Below are 20,867 nucleotides of genomic sequence, written 5' to 3' on the forward strand. Positions count from 1 at the left end.
CCAGGAACCGGTGCTCCTTTTGCCCAACACACCACTTTGACCCTTACTTCGCCTAGACGGGTGGTAGAATGGGCCCGGTTCTATCAATCGGCTGGTCATGCCATGCCCTGTGTATGAAACATGTTCATGTTAAGATATTTCAATTTATGTGAATGTTGGGTATGTATGTATGTATGTTATTAATGTATAATATAAACTTGCCTAGAGTCCCATGCCAGAAGGCGGTGGCTCATGGGCCAATCTGGTACAATCAAACTCTGAGTTCTGTCTGTCTCCATTTTTTTTGTCATGGGCCGAACCAGCCTGGCATTATATTTGGTAGACAAATTCAGCTATTCATGTTGCTTTTACTGGAGTATACCACCTCTGTATCCCTGATGTTTGCATGTTGGAGGTCCGGTGCAATACTGTCCTGTCCCACCCTCAACCGTCCAACCTGATTCTGACCAAGACCCAGACGCTCGTGTTCCACTAGCCGTTGATCTCTATCACGCAAACAAACCATCACCATCTGGCCCATCTGTCATTGTTGCAGCAGTTGACATAGATGATGATCAGTTTCTGACGCAACAGAGAAATTCCCCTGACCTCAGGCCAATTATTGACTACATTTCCAAAGATGAAATCCCTACAACGTACAATGATGCCCAAATCAAAGGTCTTGTAGGACGCTCACAGGAGTATGTAGTCAGGGATGGTATTCTCTATCATGTCTATCAAGCAAAACATAGAGGTACCAAAGCCCATAGGCCTCCCCAAATTACCCAGCTTGTTGTTCCCCTCATCAAGCGCAAGGATGTCCTATTCGCCTATCATGACTCCAAAGTAGGTGGTTGTCATCTTGGAAGGGATTCCACCTTTCAAGCTCTCCTGTCAAAATACCACTGGCCTGGTATGTATCAAGACATAGAAAATTACATTAGGTCATGTGAAGTATGTCAGAAAATCAAACCTAAGTCCCATAGCAAACATGCTCCTATGGTCCCAATGCCCATAGAGGACACATTTTATCGCCTTCACATAGATATCCTTGGTCCCCTCCCAGAAACTAAAGATGGTTACAAATATATCCTGCTGGTAGTTGACTCTTTTTCGCGTTGGACTGAAGGCTTTGCTGTGAAGACTCAGGATGCCACTGAGGTAGCCAAAATTCTGTTCAACCAGGTCATTACTCGCTTTGGGGCTCCCAAAACCCTTTTTTCTGATAGAGGTCGGCAGTTCACTTCGAAACTTGTCAATGCTCTGTGTGAATTGTTGGACATCAAGCACCATCTGACGTCATCATATCATCCTGAAACCAATGGCATGTGTGAAAGACGTAATAGGACCATTGAGCAGGCACTCAGAGCTTATTGTGACTCTGAACAGTCCAATTGGGCAAACCTAATCCCCTGTGTCATGATGTCAATGCGCAGTGCACGATGTGCATCCACTGGCTACACTCCCTTCTATCTCCTCTTTGGCAGAGAGATGCATCTCCCTATTGATGTTGCTCTTCTTCCCAAGCCCTTTCTAGGCAAAACGGCAGAACGCCATCTTCAGACCCTTCTTGACAATCTCAAGGTAGCCAAAACCATTGCTAAGGACAACATGAAGATTTCTCAAGAAATCAACAAAGAGCGCACTGACCTCAAAGCTAAAGATCCCCAATACTCAGTAGGTGATCTGGTCCTGATGAAAAATTCCCATGTTCTCCCTGGTAGGTCCCCCAAACTGTCAGTTAAATGGGTAGGTCCCTGCACTATACTTGAGCTTGGTCCCAATCATACCTTCAAGCTACAACATGTTCAAACGAACAAGACGCACAAGGCACCTATCCATGCCAATCGCCACAAGCCCCACAATGTTCGCACTCCCAACGACCGCCTTCCAGATCACACACCCAACCATGGTCGTCATTCTCCTCGTCCCAGCGCTTCTGCTGAAACGGACACTCATGCTCCTCGTCCCAGCACTTCTGCTGAAGCACATGCCCCTCGTCCCAGCACTTCTGCTGAAGCACATTCCCCTCTAACCAGCACGTCTGCTGATGCTGACACATCCTCAGACACACAGGTGGTTCTTCCAGAGCCACACATCAGTGATACAGGCTCTGCACCACCCAGTGACCGTCAACAGGACGACAAATCTCAAGATAATCAAACGTATCCTGTTGACAAAATTATCAGATGTAAAATGGCAAACGGTACCAAACAGTACCAAATCAAGTGGTTAGGCTGCTCAGAAACGACCTGGGAGCCCGCCTCCAATCTTGATCCATCCCTGATCAAGCACTTCCATAGGTCTAGAACAATGTCTGGTAAGAAGCGCAAACATGGACATAAGTACTTCCAATGATTCATTAGCATAGGTGTTATCAAGCTACCCCCCTATCTTTTATGACGTGAATTGCATGGCCAAAAGATATGAGTGGCCACCCCTTTGCAGTTACCAAGTGTTCTGTGTCCCATAGTGCTAGGTTGTTTAGGTGTTGGTGGCCACAACATTCTTCTCAACCAGGTCAACTCTTCTAATGGCTCCTTTTCATTTCATCAAAGGTTCATCCTGGAGCTTGATTATCCTGTGGCTTATGGCTCTGTTTGCCCGCCCTACCCTCGGCACCAGCCCTGTTCAGAGACTCAACTATGGAATAGTTTTTAAGCCAACCACACAAGTCCATTTTGCTACCGAATACTGGGTTCATACCTACGAGGTCAAGCTTCCCCATGTCCCAAGCATTCCCACCATGAGTGGATGCCACCAAGGCAATGGAACGTGTGCTATACTGCACCAAATCCAAATGCACCTTAACGTCATCAAAACCAGGTGTGTTTCACTGCACCAAATCATTAAACTCATCCCTGAATCTAAGGTCCCCTCATCAAGTCGCTCCAAACGAGCAGTTCTAAGTTTTGTAGGGTCCCTTTCCAAAGCATTGTTTGGTACAGCCACCACTGACGACGTCAACCTGCTTGCCAAACATATTAATGCCCTTACCAAACATGACATAAACCTATCCAATGTCCTCAAACAACATTCTTCCCATCTCTCGTCATTTATGAAATTAGAAGACAATAGATTTAAGAATGCGCTAAAAGGTGTTAAGGCCAATCATGATGCCCTTACGTTCACAGCCACTGCGATCCAGAATAATGCTAGAAATATTCAAGCTACTTTAGCTTCCCTTACTTCAATTTTGATAGACCAAATTCAAAATTCAAATACTGTGGAGCATCAACTTGAAGAGCTTAAATTAGGCATTTTAGACTTGGCTAAAAATAAATTATCCCCTCTGCTAATTGCCCCACAAATTCTGGAACAAACTATTGATCATATTGCCTCAATCTTATCTAACAAGTATCCAAACTTTCGATTGCTCCAAACCAACCCAACATATTACTATTCTCAAGCAAAATTCATCTTTGCCCGTACAAAGGCCCACGTCTATGTTTCTGTTAAGTTTCCCTTATCATCCCTGCCTAAACCTTTCCAAATGTATAAAGTTATTTCTCTCCCAGTGCCTGTGAACGATACATCATCCCACTCGACTCAACTCCTTGATATTCCTCCTTACTTTGCCCTGTCCTTCGATTCCCGTCATTTCCTCAGTATGGACAGTTCTACCTTAGCACATTGCTCTGGTGATGAATTCGTCCTACACTGTCCTATCAGAATAGCTCTCCAATCCTCCCCCGAACCATCATGTAGCCTTGCACTCTTTCAAAATAGTAAGAGTCTGATCAAATCTCTTTATGAATTTCGATATGTCACCAAACCTCAGCCACCTCAGCTTATCTCAATTGATACCTCAAATGTTCTCGTATATAGAATACCCTTCCTTACTCTCACCTGTCCTGGTACTCATCGTATGATCCCCGGTTGTAACTTCTGTCTTATTGCTACTCCATGTTACCGTTCTCTGTCCACTGAAGATCTGTATTATCCTGCACCTTTCGGTTCTTGTCGTATTTCACAACACCAGATCTCACACCTTCACCCGGTCAACCTTGCTCTTCTTCAACACTTCTTCGAGGATTCTACCCTCTCTAGTATTGCTGGTGATACAACTTTCAGAAAAGCAGTTAACTTCACCATTCCAAAATTTGATATATTTTCTCATGAAATTTCCAATATTTTGGCCAATGATCAAAAGTCCCATCTCAGTCTTAAACGTGTCGCTGAAAGAACAAGAAAAGATCAAACCATATTTCAGTCTATTACGGAACCATTGCTTGACGGTCAAATCACTTTACCAAGTTCTTGGCCTGATACAAATGCAATTATAGCCATCACCGCTTCGGCTATGTCAGTTCTTTCAATTATTTTAGTTGTTTGGATGTTTTTCAAAGTTCGTGCACTCTCTGCTGCACTATTGTTGGTTACTCGTGTGGCGCCAGTTAAAGCAGTACAGCCTCCAGTACTAAATTATAATTCACAAACCACTTCTAGTCCCAGCTTCGTTGTGTCTGATCTTGCCGACTATCATGTGTCAATCCCTCTAGGAGTGATCACTCTTGCTATGGCTTCTATTCTTCTCCTTCTCATCTATGAACGCAATCGTAGGACTCACAATGGTCTCGTTCTTGAACTCACCACTGGTCCAGAATGTGTCTCTGTTCCTATTCTGGCTCTCAGTCTCTTTCCTTCCTACTGGGATATTCAACCCCCATACACAGTGGAACAGCTCCGAATCTCTGGATATTTCTTTCCCACCCTTACTGTTGAATGGCCCGCCTTTACTGTGACTAACCTCCTCTCTCGGTCCCGAACACGCTTCGAGTCTCTTTCTTTACTGCCCGTAAACTCCAGAAAATGTTCAATCAACCTTTCGCTGCCTACATTCTTATGGTTCATGGTGGTAGATACCAAATTTTAGATCCTTCTTGTATGTTAAAGGTATCTTAAGTGGGCTGTCTAAGCAGTGCATATCCTTTGTCATGTTCGCATATTTTTGCTGTGTTACTTTAAAATGTTTGATGTATTTTTGTGTACAATTGTATTATGTTTACGTCAACACCTGTATAACGAAAATATTAATAGGCTTTTGCGGTCAAAAGCTCCACGACGTCCAGGGGTACTATAACAGTGCGAAAATCATCATATTTTTCTTCAGGTTTTATTAAAATCAAATATATTCTTCTACTTTAAGTTTCACATTCCCAAGCCAGTAAACGTAACGCATGGAGATGCAAGCTGTCGAAACCAGTCAAACGAGCTGGCAGATGCTAATCAGCTAGCGCTATAGAAATTCTAGACCTGGCTGACCAGTTTCAAACACAGCCGACCAGCCAATAAACAATTAACTAAGCAAGTCAGCACATCAAAACTTGCATAATTTGACCACCATGTAGGAAGCCATTGTTATCAATCCCAAACTGGACAGATGGGTAGTGACATGCTTTCAAACGTGGACTGGAGGTCTCGGGTATAAATGCAGGGGTATCTTGGCATAGAGTCATTCCTGCATTTCGCCTGAAAACCTCTCTGTCTGTTTTTGAAGGTAAGTTACTTTTACTCATTACTTTGCCATTTTGGTTAAACGTGCTGTAAATAATTCTAACTTTGTTACTCTGCTGGTTCAATGAACTTATGTTACAGTTAATCAGAAAGTATTGTTCAAAATCTACGATTTGGCTGCTATATGTTAATTTCATACAGTTCATCTAGAAATCAAATACTATATGAATAATAGAAAAATAATAGAACGTCCCGGATAAAATACGAGCGTTAGTATTCTAGTCGTTTAAATATCAATCTAACATATCACGCCATTTTAGTTATGGAAGTCGTGGACGCTTATTAAACAATATGTTCAACGTGTATAACGTTTCTGTATCAAGTGACTTGTAGGTCAACATGTTCTATTATCTGCATTTATATTTCTGGTCATGTTATTCGTCTCACTGTTTGTATTTTCACGGGAAACATTTCTTGTTTCAATATAATGAGTAGCATAGCATCGGCAGCTAAATGTATGTATTTAAAGATAACCAGTCTGTGACCGTATATGTCTAGAACACAATACACGAAAAGTGACACTGTTTCCGTAGCTAAATACGCACAGATTCGGCAATGTCTTTTAACTATTTATCACATAAGTGCATCCGAAATATCGTGAAGCGCCGGTTGATTTTGTGTTTTATATCGTAGAATAGTCTCTAAAGATACGGGCAATTCAGCGGCAGTCTAGTAGATAAGAGTTACAATACAAATTCCAGCATTTCTTATATAAACTGTTTCTCATGTTTTAATTTATTTACTTTTAATTGGTAAACGTCAGAAGTTTTTGATTAGTGTTAAAGTGTTTCATCATCATTATCTTGAAGTAAGTGTCGGCAGTTACCTCGTTAGGGTTAAGGCTACGGTTCAACGCACGCTTGGCCGCCAGCCATTGTTCAAGGGGTGCACGTACCGTGACGCCCGGCTTAAGCCCCAGGTATCTGTGCCGCGGTTACCCTGGTTACTACTATGTAATCATTGTTATATTTCCAACAAGGCACCAGAAAATATTTTACTATGCTGTAATGATGTGTAACTCATTATCATTCTTAATTATTGATTTCAATATGTTAATGCTGTACTATTTAATTGCTTATTATGATGTCTAAACTATTAAATATAATACTGAGATGTTTTGAATATATGTTGTTGCATTGTGACGTCACATATAATAAAGGATTCCTGCATTTCGCCTGAAAACCTCTCTGTCTGTTTTTGAAGGCGTGGAGATCCCGGAGTTAATTCCCCGTTACAATTCTAGGTAAAAACGGTCCCCTAAAAAGGACGGTTTCATATCCACCCCAAGTTTGATAGGTTTCTTCGCATCTTAAGATGATATGTTATCAGTGGTATTCAAATGAATTAGTAATGTCAATGAATGGTAAACATAATTCGATGTATAGTCTATCACAAATCAGTGAATACAAAAATGATTATGCACAGCTTGGGCAATTTAATAATTGACTTCAATGTTTGTTGCACGTATGGAAGTATTAGCGTAAACAGACATGCAGACTGTGTCAGCCTGTATACACATACCTCCATTAAACCGAAATACTAACAAATACTAACACAAGCCCCACCTAATCCGTTATCAGGCAAACAGGAAACAGGAGTCCGTTAGCGGGCGTGTCCAAATACTTTTAAGGCTTAGGGCGATATTAACACAAAAGACATTGCAAGGCTAACAGACGGACTGTTCTAACTAATCCTCATGTTGAGACGAATACGTTTTTGAAAAAATATATCACCTAAATAGTTGTCTTGACATTGTTGTTGATATCCCTAGTTCGCCCTGTACACTCATAATCCAACTCATACGGTGGAGGATGACCAAATTATGGAAACACAACATGTTCATGCACCTGAAACACAAATGTCAAAACGTATAGTGTTATCCTGGGTAAGTGGCTCAATTTAAATGTGCCTCTGTTCACCCACCAGATAATTGATACCCAATATGTGAGGGCGATATGAAAACGCCAGTCGGCAGCTTGGTTTGCATACTCCCCAAGGAGTTGAAAATGTTAACTGGAATGCTTACGGATCTACTGGTTGGAGATGAAATACATGAGTGAGTGAGTGAGTTAAATTTTTAAGTCACATCGGCAGTATTTTAGCCATATCGTGACTATCAAGGTTTAGATATAATTAATCAATAGTTAAGCATAATCAATACAATTAAACTTATGTTTAAAAAAACCCTGCCAGTAAAATAACTAGACTTATCACAGAAATATATTTAAAGCTGGTATGTAATCGTAAAATCATATTAAGGGGGCACGGTTGCCCCAGTCGTTTAAGGCGCCGCGCTAAACTGTGCAGAGTTGCGCCCCTTGGGCACGCCAGCAACCTATGATTGTGGGTTCGCCCCAATTATGTTTCTAGTTTTGTCAGCACCATACCCGTGCTCTAGGGTTTCACAGAAGTGGTAAACGTCTGAGACCTGCATCACTTCGGGCTTTCCTCCCACATTAAGCTGACACGCTGCGATATAACTGGAATAATGTTGAAAGGGGCGTTAAACCCAACTCACTCACTCATAAAAAAAACATTAGCATAATATATGACATGCATTATAATAACGGGCTATAAGATAACCAGCAACTGATCACCATACTTGGGACCATGGGGACTAACAGTACTTTAGCTTCCTGCATGGACTCCAGACGGATTTATATCTTGCCTTCAGGTGTTGGCGATTATTGACAATTTTATCCAAATTAAAAGAACATATATTCTACGATTAAAACTGTAGTTGGAATTACATACTTTGAATGATTTGGACTTACGATACCCTCTCAGGGGGACAATAATTTTACACTACTTTAACCCCCTTTGAGGATACAGCCACGATCAATCACAGATATTGATTTATTCCATTAATGCTTGAAAGTAATTTATTTTATACAAAACAAATTTACAACATTCATTAAACAGCTTTATTTCTTTTATAAAGCCAATAATTAAATGAGAACTAACAGTATTAAAACGATCCTTCAGCGATAAAAACTTGAAATATTTATCCCTTGTGGTGGAAAAATCAACACAGTCAAGCAGGACATCACAATGGATGTAGAACTGAGGATCCTCACTTTTTCAACAAAAACTCATTTGTGTAACGAGAATGGCCAATACGACATCGTGTTAAAATGACCTCTTCAAATCTGGACTGACAACCCGAGTAGGTGTAACCGATATTTGGTTTAATGTCATGTAATTTATTTATACCTACTTGGGTGTCCCACTTCTTTTGCATCAGATCTCGGATATACGATCCAATCACAGTTTTGTGATCAGTGCATGGAATAAGAAGTGGTGTCACAGATTTGTTGAGCGCTGCTTTAGCTGCAGCATCAGCCATTGTGTTACCTGTGATGCCAACATGACTTGGTAACCAGGAAAAAACGATGTATTGGCCAGTAGCAAGTTCATTGTATAATTCAGGAATTTGGATTAATAGTGACTGTTTGGTCGATTTATTTGTAATTGCCTGAAGACAGGACAGAGAGTCGGAAAATATAATACATTGTTTATACTTTGATTGTTTACTAATGTATTCTAGTACTGTTAATATCGCCTTTAATTCAGCTGTACAAAGAACAGTTATCAGGTATTATAGATGATATAGTCCTGGATCCAATGATGGCACAAGCAACTGCGTCACCATCCTTGGATCCATCTGTAAATATAGATTTGTAAGTATCACATTTGTTTAGCAATTGATTATATTCTTGTTGAACAATTAGTTGATATTTTCAGATTTTTAAAATTTAGTTAAGGTGAGATTTTACTGACTGCCATGGCGGGGAAGTCAAATGTTGGGTGTTGGCTATATTTTCAAGATATATTTTAGCCGCTGAAATAGACGATTGTATTCTTAGGCCAAGTGGTGGAATAAGTGATGATTGTTTTGATTGAGGTTTTCGTAAAGATTGGATTTCAAAGAACGTAATTTAGAAATATATTGCAAACATAATTTAACACAACGTTGTTGAAGTGAAGGCTCATCAGCCTCCACATACAGACTATGAATTGGAGAAGTTCTAAAGGCTCCAAGGAAAAGACTCAGGCCCTGATAATCCAGTTCTTTGCTTTTACAGGCTCCACCATAGACGATGGAGCCTTAATCAAGTTTAGAGCGCACGATGGCTCGGTACCGTTGGAGGGGGATTTTCTTATCTCCTCCCCACGTTGCGTTTAAAACTACTTTATTAAATCAAGAGCCTTTAGTCTTTAAAGAATTTATGTGTGGCAGAAAGGTGAAGTGGTGGTCAAAAATAATACCAAGAAACTTGGCCTCTTTAACAATTTTGATAGGAGCACCATCCAAAACTAGATCAGGGTCCTTAAGCGGCTTATATTTCCTACAAAAATGAATACAGTTGGTCTTGGCTTTTGAAAATTTAAAGCCATTTTCAAGAGGCCTTTTTTGAATTTTATTTAGGCACAATTGTAGCTGCCGTCCTCTCGTATGCATATTTTAATTACTACAAGAAATATTAAAATATTCCTCAAATAATGATCCATCAAATGTATCGTTCTAAACCTTTGATAAACTGTCCATCTTTACGCTAAACAATGTAACAGATAAGATACTGCTTTGTGGGACACCCTGATCCTGAACGTTATTGTCAGACAAGGTTGAACCCACACGAATTTGAAATTGTCTCGTTTGTAAAAAAAACTGAGATGTAAATAGAGGCAAACGGACCCTTAAACAAAATCCTGTCGATCTTTTAAAATACCATACTTCCATTTGGGATCTCGCAACGTACTAAACGTAGTAAACGTACTAAATGATCGATGGCACTACGAAAACACATTGAATATTAGTAATGAGATAGTTGGATTCCAAGTACAAAACTAAACGATTATTTATCATTCGTTCCATAGTCTTACAAACGCAGCTAGTCACGGATATTGGCCTGTAATTGGAGGGATTGGTATGATCTCGACCAGCTTAGGTATAGGAATGACAGTAGCATTTCGCCATGATGATGGAAAATTACCAGAAGTCCAAATATTGTCAAAGATATTAAGCATTGTTTCTAAACACGATTCAGGTAAATGTTTAAGGAGCTGATAAGGAATATTATCTGGCCCCGGAACAGTATCATGAGCTTGCCCAAAGGCAGTATGGAGCTCATGAATGGAAAATACTTCATTATAATCCTCATCATTATCTGAGTTAAAATTAAGCTTCTTTTTTCCTTGCTGTTACTTGAATTTCTGAAAGTTAAGTACATAATTGGATGATGAGGAATGTTGAGCTATTGTTTCATTATATTTATTAGCAATATCACATTTATCTGTTAGAAGAGTGTCATCCTTCTTCAGATGGCAAACACTGGAGTTGGGAATTGGACCCTTTCCTATAATTTTCTTAACCATATTGCAAACCTTTGAAATAGGTATTCGTGAATTAATTTCAGAAACATACTTTTGCCATGACTGTCGTTTATTTTGCTTAAATGTGCGACGAGCCCGAAATTTTAAACTGATTTAAGTTATGAAATGGATTTTGAATGGTGACGAAGATTATTTTCCTGCCTTCTTCCTATCCTTTCTAGGAAGTTTGCAGTCCATGTTAAACCATGGTTTACGTATGTGTGGAACCATAGAGGACTTTGGGATACATTCATCAGCAATTATATTTAATTCATCAGAAAAAAAACTTGAATAGGAGCATTACCATTTAGAAAATAATTCAGGCCGTAATCTTCAGAGCATATTGTATGAAATAAAGACGGCCTTTGTAAAATTCCATCTTGATGAAGATGGTGGAGCATCTGTTGGATTTATGGTTGAAATTACAGTAGGAAAATGGCCACTTCCACAAAGGTCATTGTGGACTGACCATTCCAATTCATAAAAACAGATTGGCATCTGCAGCAGATAAATCCAGAGAATAGTATGAGCCAGTTGCATACTCATGTGTTAGAGCCATCATTAAAAATACATAAATCATTATTTGAGAAAAAATCCTCAAGTTTCTTACATTTTCTATTGGTAATATTGCTGCCCAAAAGTGGAGTATGGCCATTATAATCTCCCATAATAATGCAGGGTTGAGGGAATTGGTCATAAAGGGCATGAAAATCTCACTGTCGTAGAGATGATGATGGTGGAATACAGAGTGAACACATAGTAAAAACAATATGCAGCATAACTCGGACTGCAACTTCCTGAATAGGGGTATTGAGCGGAACAGGGTTATGAATGGTGCTCAGACGCACCAAAATGGAAGATCCTCCAGTAGCCCTCTCAACAGAGGAGAGAAGCAATGGTGGGAATCATAATGTCTGAAATCAAATGTATCTATAGATTTGAGGTATGTTTCTTGCAAACGTAAAGCTGATGTTCATTAACACTTACTGCTTTTTAATATTCTCACATAGGTTTAAATCAAATCTGTGATATTCTAGTTTATTGTACTGTCTATTGTTGACAGCTTTTTATTAAGTCTAAATATATGTATCATTAATGAATAACTTCTCGTCACGATATGGCTGAAATACTGCCGATGTGACGTCAAATATTAACTCACTCACTCATTCACTTTAATAATGTAAATGCTCATTTAATTATTGGCTTTTCAAAAGAAATAGAACTTATGGATAAATTTTGAATAATTGCTATGTGTTTTAAACTTAGTGTAATATTGTCATCAACTTAAATTTCTTTTGAAATACCAAAGTGTGCATGAAAAAATTAATGCACACGGCATGACATGACCAGCCGATTGATAGAATCGGGCCCATTCTACCACCCGTCTAGGCAAAGTTAGGGTCGAAGTGGTGTGTTGGACTAAGGAGCACTGTTGCCAGGTACGTCGCCCTCAACCACCAGAATTCCTTCCTCTGCCGACACAGGGTCGTAGCCCACGGCAAACAGGCTGCCCAGTTCGGTCGAATTTCACGACCAGCAATGGGGTGCTGAGTGAGTGAGTGAGTTGGGTTTAACGCCGCTTTTAACAGTATTCCAGTCATATTATGGCGTGTCAGCTTAATATAGAAGGAAAGCCCGAAGTGATGTAGGTCTCGGACGTTTACCACTTCGGTGAAACCCACGAGCCCGGGTATGGCAAACCTCGACAAACCTAGAAACATAATCGTGGCGAACCAGGATTCGAACCCACAAGGCACTCGTGAAGAGCAACCTCCCCGTGGTGAGTGCTGGGTAACGCTAATAGCTCTTCCCCCATGTGGACTCGGGGTAGAATTTGTCCACAGCACCCCATTGCTGGTCGTAAAAGGCGACCAAATTGGGCAACCCGTTTGCCGTGGGTTGCGCCCCTGTGTCGGCGGAGGACGGGATTCTGGTGGTTGAGGGCATTGGAGCCAGGAACAAGTGTTCCTATTGCCCAACACACCACTTCGACCCTTACTTCGCCTAGACGGGTGGTAGAATTGGCCCGATTCTATCAATCGGCTGGTCACGTCATGCCCTAGCATGAAATACATGGCTATATTATTAAGAATACAATCGCACGCTAAACTTTGTTATCAAAATCATTGTTTTGTTCCTGTTTGCCTAGAGTCGTATGCCAGAAGGCGGTGGCTCATGGGCCAATCTGGAGATAGAGACCTCTGAATTCTGTGTTTCTTGGGGAAAGTGTTATGGGCCGAACCAGCCTGACGCTTATTCTTTTTGATCTCATAGCTTTTCAAGTCTATATTTTCTGGAGTATAACACCTCTGTATCCCTGGTGTTGCAGGTTGGCTTCCACTGTGACATCGTCCTTGTTGACACTCGATGGCGGGTGGGGAGCAGGGGTGCCGAATCACTACATAACACCATGGCTCACCACAATCTATCTGGTTCTTTCAAAACAAATAAACGTCGTCATGTCGATTCTATAACGTCTGACGAAGAAGAAACATCAACTGAGATTGCAGATTCTTGGCCGAGATTCATTGTCATCGCATCTGCTGATGGCAATCCTTTAAAACTAAATCCTTTCGCTATCTCGAAAGGCATTCAAAGTGCCTGTGGAGAAGTTACCAATGTTACACGTCTTCGTTCTGGTTCCATCCTTGTGGAATGTGCACGGAGACAACAATCTGTCAATCTGCTGGGTCTACAGCAGTTTGTTAACACCCAGGTTGTTGTTTCGGTGCACAGGACACTGAATTCAAGTAGAGGCATTGTCAGGGACCGCGCACGCTGTCTTTCTGACATGGCAGAAGAAGAGATTGCTGCTGAATTGAAACATCAAGGGGTCACTGCTGTTAAGCGGTTCAGCAGAAAATCAGAAGATGGAAAATTTATCCCCACTAACACGTATCTTTTTACTTTTTGTCTTGCTAAAATACCAAATTCCATTAAAGCCGGTTACTTTAACATCGGAGTGGAGGTTTATGTTCCAAATCCTCTCCGGTGTTACAAGTGTCAACAGTTTGGACACGGGGCAAAAACTTGCACTCGCAAGGCCAGATGCTTCCGTTGCAGTGGAATTCACGAAGGTTCCGAGTGCACAGATGATGTCAAGTGTGCCAACTGCGACGGGGAGCATGTGGCCTCATCCAAATCATGTCCAGTGTTCGTATCAGAATCACAGATCTTAAAACTGAAGCACACGCAAAATATTTCTTACTCTGCTGCCAAACAATTGGTACAACTTCCATCAAAATCACCCACAAATATCACTTATTCAGCTGCAGTCTCTTCTCCGCCGCCAGTTCTCAAAGTTACTACAGCCTCTACATCCTGCCAGACTTTGATCTCTTGGGTAAAAGAAGACCAGTTTACCATCGACGATGCACAGACATCTCAATCTATGAAATCTACTTCAGCTTCCCAGACAGACCATCTACCATCAGCACCTCAGATTCAGCAAACTCAGAAAACGGTAACTCCATCAGAACCCAGCCATGTGAAAATCACCAAAAACATTCAGGGCGAAGCCCATCTGACTAAAACAGAAAAAAAGAAGTTAAAAAAGATAAGGGCTCTCCAGCACTTGGAATTGCCTTCTCTTGCTGACACCACAGTAGAGGTTCATAATCCATTTGAGCCTCTAGCGATGGAGGTCAGTCCCTCACTCCCGGTTCGTGGGAGTGGACCTCCCTCTCACTCAAGAACTCCAGTTGAGCCTCCATGAATGGCTCCAATACTCTTATTCAGTGGAATTGCAGGGGACTAAAGAATAATTTTAATGATTTACAGTTATTGATACAGGATTTTAAACCATCAGCATTTTGTTTACAAGAAACGTATTTTAAAGATAATGATCAAATCAATTTGAGGCAATATGATGCATATAACTTCTTTTCTCCTCCAGGACCTAGGGCTACTGGAGGATCGTCAGTGTTGGTGAGGCAGGGTGTCATACATAGCCCTGTTCCACTTAATACTCCACTTCAAGCTGTTGCAGTCCGTTTAAGCCTCAACATTGTTTTCACATTGTGTTCGCTTTATGTACCTCCATCTTCTACTCTTCACCAAACTGATCTTCAGGCACTCTATGACCAGCTCCCCAAGCCCTGTATCATTATGGGCGATTTGAATGGGCATAATCCACTTTGGGGTAGTGCTGACACGAACAGTAAAGGTAAGATATTAGAAGATTTCATTTCGAACAATGATTTATGCATCTTTAATGATAACTCTAAAACTTATTTACATCCTGGAACAGGCACATATTCTTCTCTTGATTTATCACTTACCAACTCCGATCTGTTGAATGAATTCGAATGGTCAGTCCACGACGACCTTTGTGGAAGTGACCATTTCCCGACTATTCTTCAAACAATAATTCCAACTGACGTTCCTCCATCATCACGATGGAACTTCTCAAAGGCTAACTGGCCTTTGTTCCAATTACTGTGTACGAGCAAATTACATCCTGGCCTTTTTGTTGATGTTCCTGATTCTATTACGGTGTTCACTGATGAACTGTACAAAATAGCTGATGATTGTATTCCAAAGTCCTCTGCAAATCCACACATCCGTAAACCATGGTTTAACAATGACTGCAGGCAAGCTAGGAAGGCACGGAAAAAGGCTGAGCGTTATTTCCGTCGCCATCCGATGGTCCATAATTTGAATCAATTTAAAATTTCAAATGCTAAAGCCAGGCGTACTTTTAAACATAATAAACGCCAATCTTGGCGTGATTATGTTTCAAAAATAAATTCACGGACGCCCATGTCTAAGGTATGGAATATGATACAGAAAATTAAAGGTAAGGGTTCCAAATCTAGCGTCCACCACCTTAAGAATGGGGATGACCTATTAACTGACAAATCGGATATTGCAAATAAACTTGGTGCAACGTTAGCAAAACATTCTTCCTCCTCAAACTATGTACCTAAATTCCAAATATACCAAAAACAGCAGGAAAAGAAAACTATTAATTTTAAATCAGATAATGGGGAAGATTATAATGAAGTATTTTCAATCCATGAGCTTCATACTGCTCTTGATCAGGCTCACGATACTGCTACAGGAGCTGATGGTATACACTATCAACTCCTGAAGCATTTACCAGAACCGTGTCTAGAAACCCTTCTGTTAATTTTTGATGATATCTGGACTTCAGGTGAGTTTCCTTCTTCCTGGCGTGATGCCATAGTTGTACCCATACCAAAACCTGGACGAGATCATACTGATCCATCAAATTATAGACCCATTTCACTGACCAGCTGTGTTTGCAAAACCATGGAACGTATGGTCAACAATAGATTAACATGGTACTTGGAATCTAATAATTTACTTACAAATATTCAGTGTGGTTTTAGAAGGAATCGAAGTACTGTTGACCATTTAGTTCGGTTAGAGTCATTTGTAAAAAATGCAATAATTAATAACCAGCATGCAGTGTCTATCTTTTTCGACTTGGAAAAGGCGTATGACACTACCTGGAAACACGGGATTTTAAAAGATTTACATGATTTTGGATTGAGAGGCCGTTTGCCTCAATTCATATCCAGATTTTTAACTGACAGACAATTTCAAGTCCGTGTGGGCTCAACCCTGTCTGATCATTATCATCAGGATCAGGGTGTCCCACAGGGCAGTATTTTGTCTGTTACACTATTTAGTATTAAGATAAATAGTCTCTCTAAGGTTTTAAATGACTCCATTGATGGATCTTTATTCGTGGATGATTTTAACATATCATGTCGTGGTAAAAACATGCATACTATCGAAAGACAATTACAATTATGTCTAAATAAGATAAATAAATGGTGTTTAGAAAATGGTTTTAAATTTTCAAAATCCAAAACAAATTGTATCCACTTTTGTAGGAAATACAAACCCCATAAAGACCCTGATTTAATTTTAGATAGCACTCCGATTAAAGTAGTAAAAGAGGCTAAGTTCTTGGGTCTTATGTTTGACCAACATTTAACGTTTTTACCTCACATAAAATATTTGAAAAATAAATGCCTGAAGGCCCTTGATCTCCTAAAAGTTGTTTCAAATTCCAAGTGGGGAGGGGATCAGAAAACCCTCCTTCAACTGTACAGAGCACTTATTCGCTCTAAACTTGATTATGGCTCCATCATCTATGGTGGAGCCTGCAAAAGTAATCTTAAACTTTTGGACTCTATCCACCATCAAGGTCTGAGACTCTGTCTTGGATCTTTCCGAACTTCTCCTATTGACAGTCTGTACGTTGAGGCTGATGAACCATCCCTCAAACAACGCCGAATTAAATTATCCTTACAATATGTCACTAAATTACGCTCTAATAACTCGAATCCTGCATATGACTGTGTTTTTAACCCACTTTATGAAAATCTCTATAATAAAAAATCATCGGTTCTCCCCCCACTTGGAATAAGACTTCAATCTGATATTTCTGCCGCTAAAATTAATCTTGATGCTATAGCCCCCACGCAGCTTTTGTCTTCTCCACCTTGGCAGTTAGTAAAGCCAGAGGTGGATCTGTCATTAACTAAATTAAAGAAATCGGAAACAAATCCACTTATTTATCAACAAAAATATAATGAATTAAGAAACACATATAATACTTACAAATCTATATTTACTGATGGATCCAAGGATAGTGGCGCTGTTGCTAGCGCCACTGTCATTGGATCCAGGACTATCTCCTCCAGATTACCCGATACTAGTTCTATTTTCACAGCTGAGGCCAATGCCATTTTAACAGCTTTACAGTATATCAGTAAACAGTCAAAATATCATAAGTTTATCCTATTTTCCGATTCTCTTTCTTGCTTGCAGGCTATCCATAACATCTCATGTCAACATCCACTTTTAATCAAAATTATTGAATTATTTAATGAACTTGCTACTGGCCAATACGACATCGTCTTTTGTTGGTTGCCCAGTCATGTGGGCATCAAAGGCAACTCAATGGCTGATGCTGCTGCAAAAGCAGCACTCAACAAATCTGTGACACCACTTCTTATCCCATACACTGATTTTAAACCTGTAATCAGATCTTATATTTGTGATCTGATGCAAAAGAAGTGGGACTCCCAAGTAGGTATGAATAAATTACATGAAATTAAACCAAATATTGGTTACACCTACTTGGGCTGTCAGTCCAGATTTGAAGAGGTCATTATGCGACGATGTCGTATTGGCCATAGCAGGTATACACACGAATATCTTTTAAAAGGTGAGGATCCTCCATTTTGTATCCCTTGTGATGAGAGAATCACCGTCAAGCATGTCCTGCTTGATTGTGTTGATTTTTCTATCACAAGGGATAAATATTTCAAATCGTCATCTATTAAGGATCTTTTTAGCAGTATCGATTCTCGTTTAATCATTGGTTTTTTAAAAGAAATAGAGTTGTGTGCAAAATTTTGATTGTGTTTTGTGAAATATAAATGTTTTATGATTGGTAGATTAAATTAGCAACTGAGAATGTTAGTGGCTGTATCCTCGAGGGGGGTTAAAGTACTGTAAAATTATTGTCCTCCTGAGAGGGTACATAAGTTCCACTTCTTTCAAGGTAAATTTAGTACTACCGTGTTTTTAATCGTAGAATATGTGTCATTTTAAGACGTGAGGCTAACTCTGCCAATAATCGCCAACCACTGAAGGGATGATGTAAATCCCACTGGGGTCCATGCAGGTAGCAAAAGTACTGTAAGTCCCCATGGACCCTGGCGTGGTGATCTACCTTCAGTTGTTGGTGATCTATAGCCTGTTTTTATGTTGTGTTGTAAAATGTTAATCTCTTTTTACATGCTCTCTGACTAGTTTTATGTACATCTGTGATATTCTAGTTATTATACTGCCCTTCGTCGGCAGAATTGTATGCAGTTTAAAATATATTGTTCATGTCAACTTTTGTTTCGTCACGATATGGCTGAAATATTGCCGATGTGACGTTAAACTTAAACTCACTCACTCACTCACTCGAACCCACAATCATAAGTCTCTGGCATGTCCAAGGGACGCAACTCTTCACAGCGAATCGGGGCGCCTTAGACGACTGGACCACCAGTGCCCCCTGCAATGGGGTGCTGAGGACACATTGTTTTTTAACGTTCACGGGTCCCCCACAGGGAGAAAACTTACTATATATTAGTTAGATATAAGTTTGATAATAGCTTTGAATTGCATCAGATAAACCATTTTCATCATTAATAACGATAGATTGGGGTGGATTTGCGTACAAAATAGTATATACATTATTGAGAGGGATTGATAGGCGAGTTTTTATCGGAAATATTATATTCCTTAAAAACGATAGATTGTAGAAGATTTCGTATCAAATATAAAATATTAAAAAGTCAGAAGAAAAGTAAGCATTAAGCTTGAAATAAACATGTGAAATGAACTGGTCATATCAAATATAAAATGCACTTGAATCTCATTAAGCATGTCCATTATGAAACTTTGGGTTTTCGGTGGACACACTAATAGTAATCATATTTGTTGAGCATGTTAAATACTGGCTAAGACATGTTCAATTACCAGAAAGCGGATTTCCAAACAATGATACCTCATGTTGCACAACCTAGACACGGCAGGGCGCAAAACGTTGATATAAAATCAAAAGACGCATGCGTAGAATTACTTCTTTGAGAATTGGTTAATTTCCCATTAACGCTAACTTAACAGAATACATTTTTCGGAATCTATCGTTAATTTCGCCCATGAATTTGTAAATCGTTGACCAGACAGTTGTGAATACGCAGCAGATGACTGGCTACAGTTTGGTTTCAAACACTTCAGTAACAGGTCACAGAGTACACCTGCTTAAATGTCAATTGACAAGGCTGTCCACAATTTCTGTCACGAACATTTAACTATTGTTACAGTGGAAACATATCACTCATTTACTTGTCTTAAGTGGCACTCGTGAAGAGCAAACTTCTCGTGGTGAGTGCTGGGTAGCGCTAATAGCTCTTCCCCCGTGTGGAACCGGGGCAGAATGTTTCCACAGCACCCCATTGCTTGTCGTATGAGGCGACAAAATTGGGCAACCTGTTTGCCGTGGGTTGCGCCCCTGTGTCGGCGGAGGACGGGATTCTGGTGGTTGAGGGCACTGGAGCCAGGAACCGGTGTTCCCTTTGCCCAACACACCACTTTGACCCTTACTTCGCCTAGACGGGTGGTAGAATGGGCCCGGTTCTATCAATCGGCTGGTCACGCCATGCCCTGTGCATGGAAAACATTCATGTTGAAATTCTTCTACATTATTTTATTGCTGTTCTTGAATGTTGTTAACCAATATGTTGCTAACCGAAATGTTATGATATAAATATTTGCCTAGAGTCCAATGCCAGAAGGCGGTGGCTCATGGGCCAATCTGGTGTTGTTGACCTCCAAATTCAATATGCATCCATTTTCTTGTCGTGGGCAGAACCAGCCGGGCATTTAATTTGGTATACAAATATTGCTATTTGTGTCATATTCGCTGGCGTATAACAACCCTGTATCCCTGGTGTTTGCATCCTGGAGATCCGATGCACTTTAACACTGTCCTTGTTGATGCTCCATGGTGGGTGGGGAGCAGAGTTGCTGAAAAAATTCCTTTCAATATGGCTCACAATCATCCTGGTTCTAAACGAAGACATGTAGATACAAGTACATCTGATGAAGCTGATACACATGTTGATTCCTGGGCTCGATTCCTTGTGATCGAAGCTGCAGATCATGAACCAATCAAGTTAAACCCCTTCGCTATATCCAAAGATGTACATGGATAATGTGGGGAGGTTAAAAACGTTACACGTTTACGCAGTGGATCTCTTTTGGTAGAATGTGTGAGAAAGCAGCAATCTATCAATTTGTTATCAATAACTCAGTTTGCTAATGTGAATGTTACTGTTTCTGCACACCAGACGCTGAACTCCTGCCGTGGCATTATCCGTGACAGGACACGTTCACTGTCAGATATGTCAGAAGCTGAAATTGTTTCAGAACTTCAACATCAAGGAGTTCAGTCAGTC

At 40.3% G+C, this 20,867-nt stretch overlaps 1 protein-coding gene and 1 pseudogene across 1 annotated transcript; both read left to right on the forward strand.

The window, feature by feature from the left end:
- The first annotated feature begins 2,690 nt into the window (after window positions 1-2,690).
- LOC139457157 (uncharacterized) lies at window positions 2,691-4,884 on the forward strand (annotated as a pseudogene).
- Window positions 4,885-13,279: 8,395 nt separating this feature from the next.
- LOC139457158 (uncharacterized) lies at window positions 13,280-14,584 on the forward strand. The gene has a single exon (XM_071238583.1). The coding sequence runs from the start codon at window positions 13,280-13,282 to the stop codon at window positions 14,582-14,584; it is 1,305 nt and encodes a 434-aa protein (XP_071094684.1).
- The last annotated feature ends 6,283 nt before the right edge of the window (window positions 14,585-20,867 follow it).

The sequence above is a fragment of the Haliotis cracherodii genome, unplaced genomic scaffold (assembly GCF_022045235.1).
Source record: "Haliotis cracherodii isolate W230 unplaced genomic scaffold, xgHalCrac1.p SCAF_12, whole genome shotgun sequence".
In the NCBI taxonomy this organism is placed as follows: Eukaryota; Metazoa; Mollusca; class Gastropoda; order Lepetellida; family Haliotidae; genus Haliotis; species Haliotis cracherodii.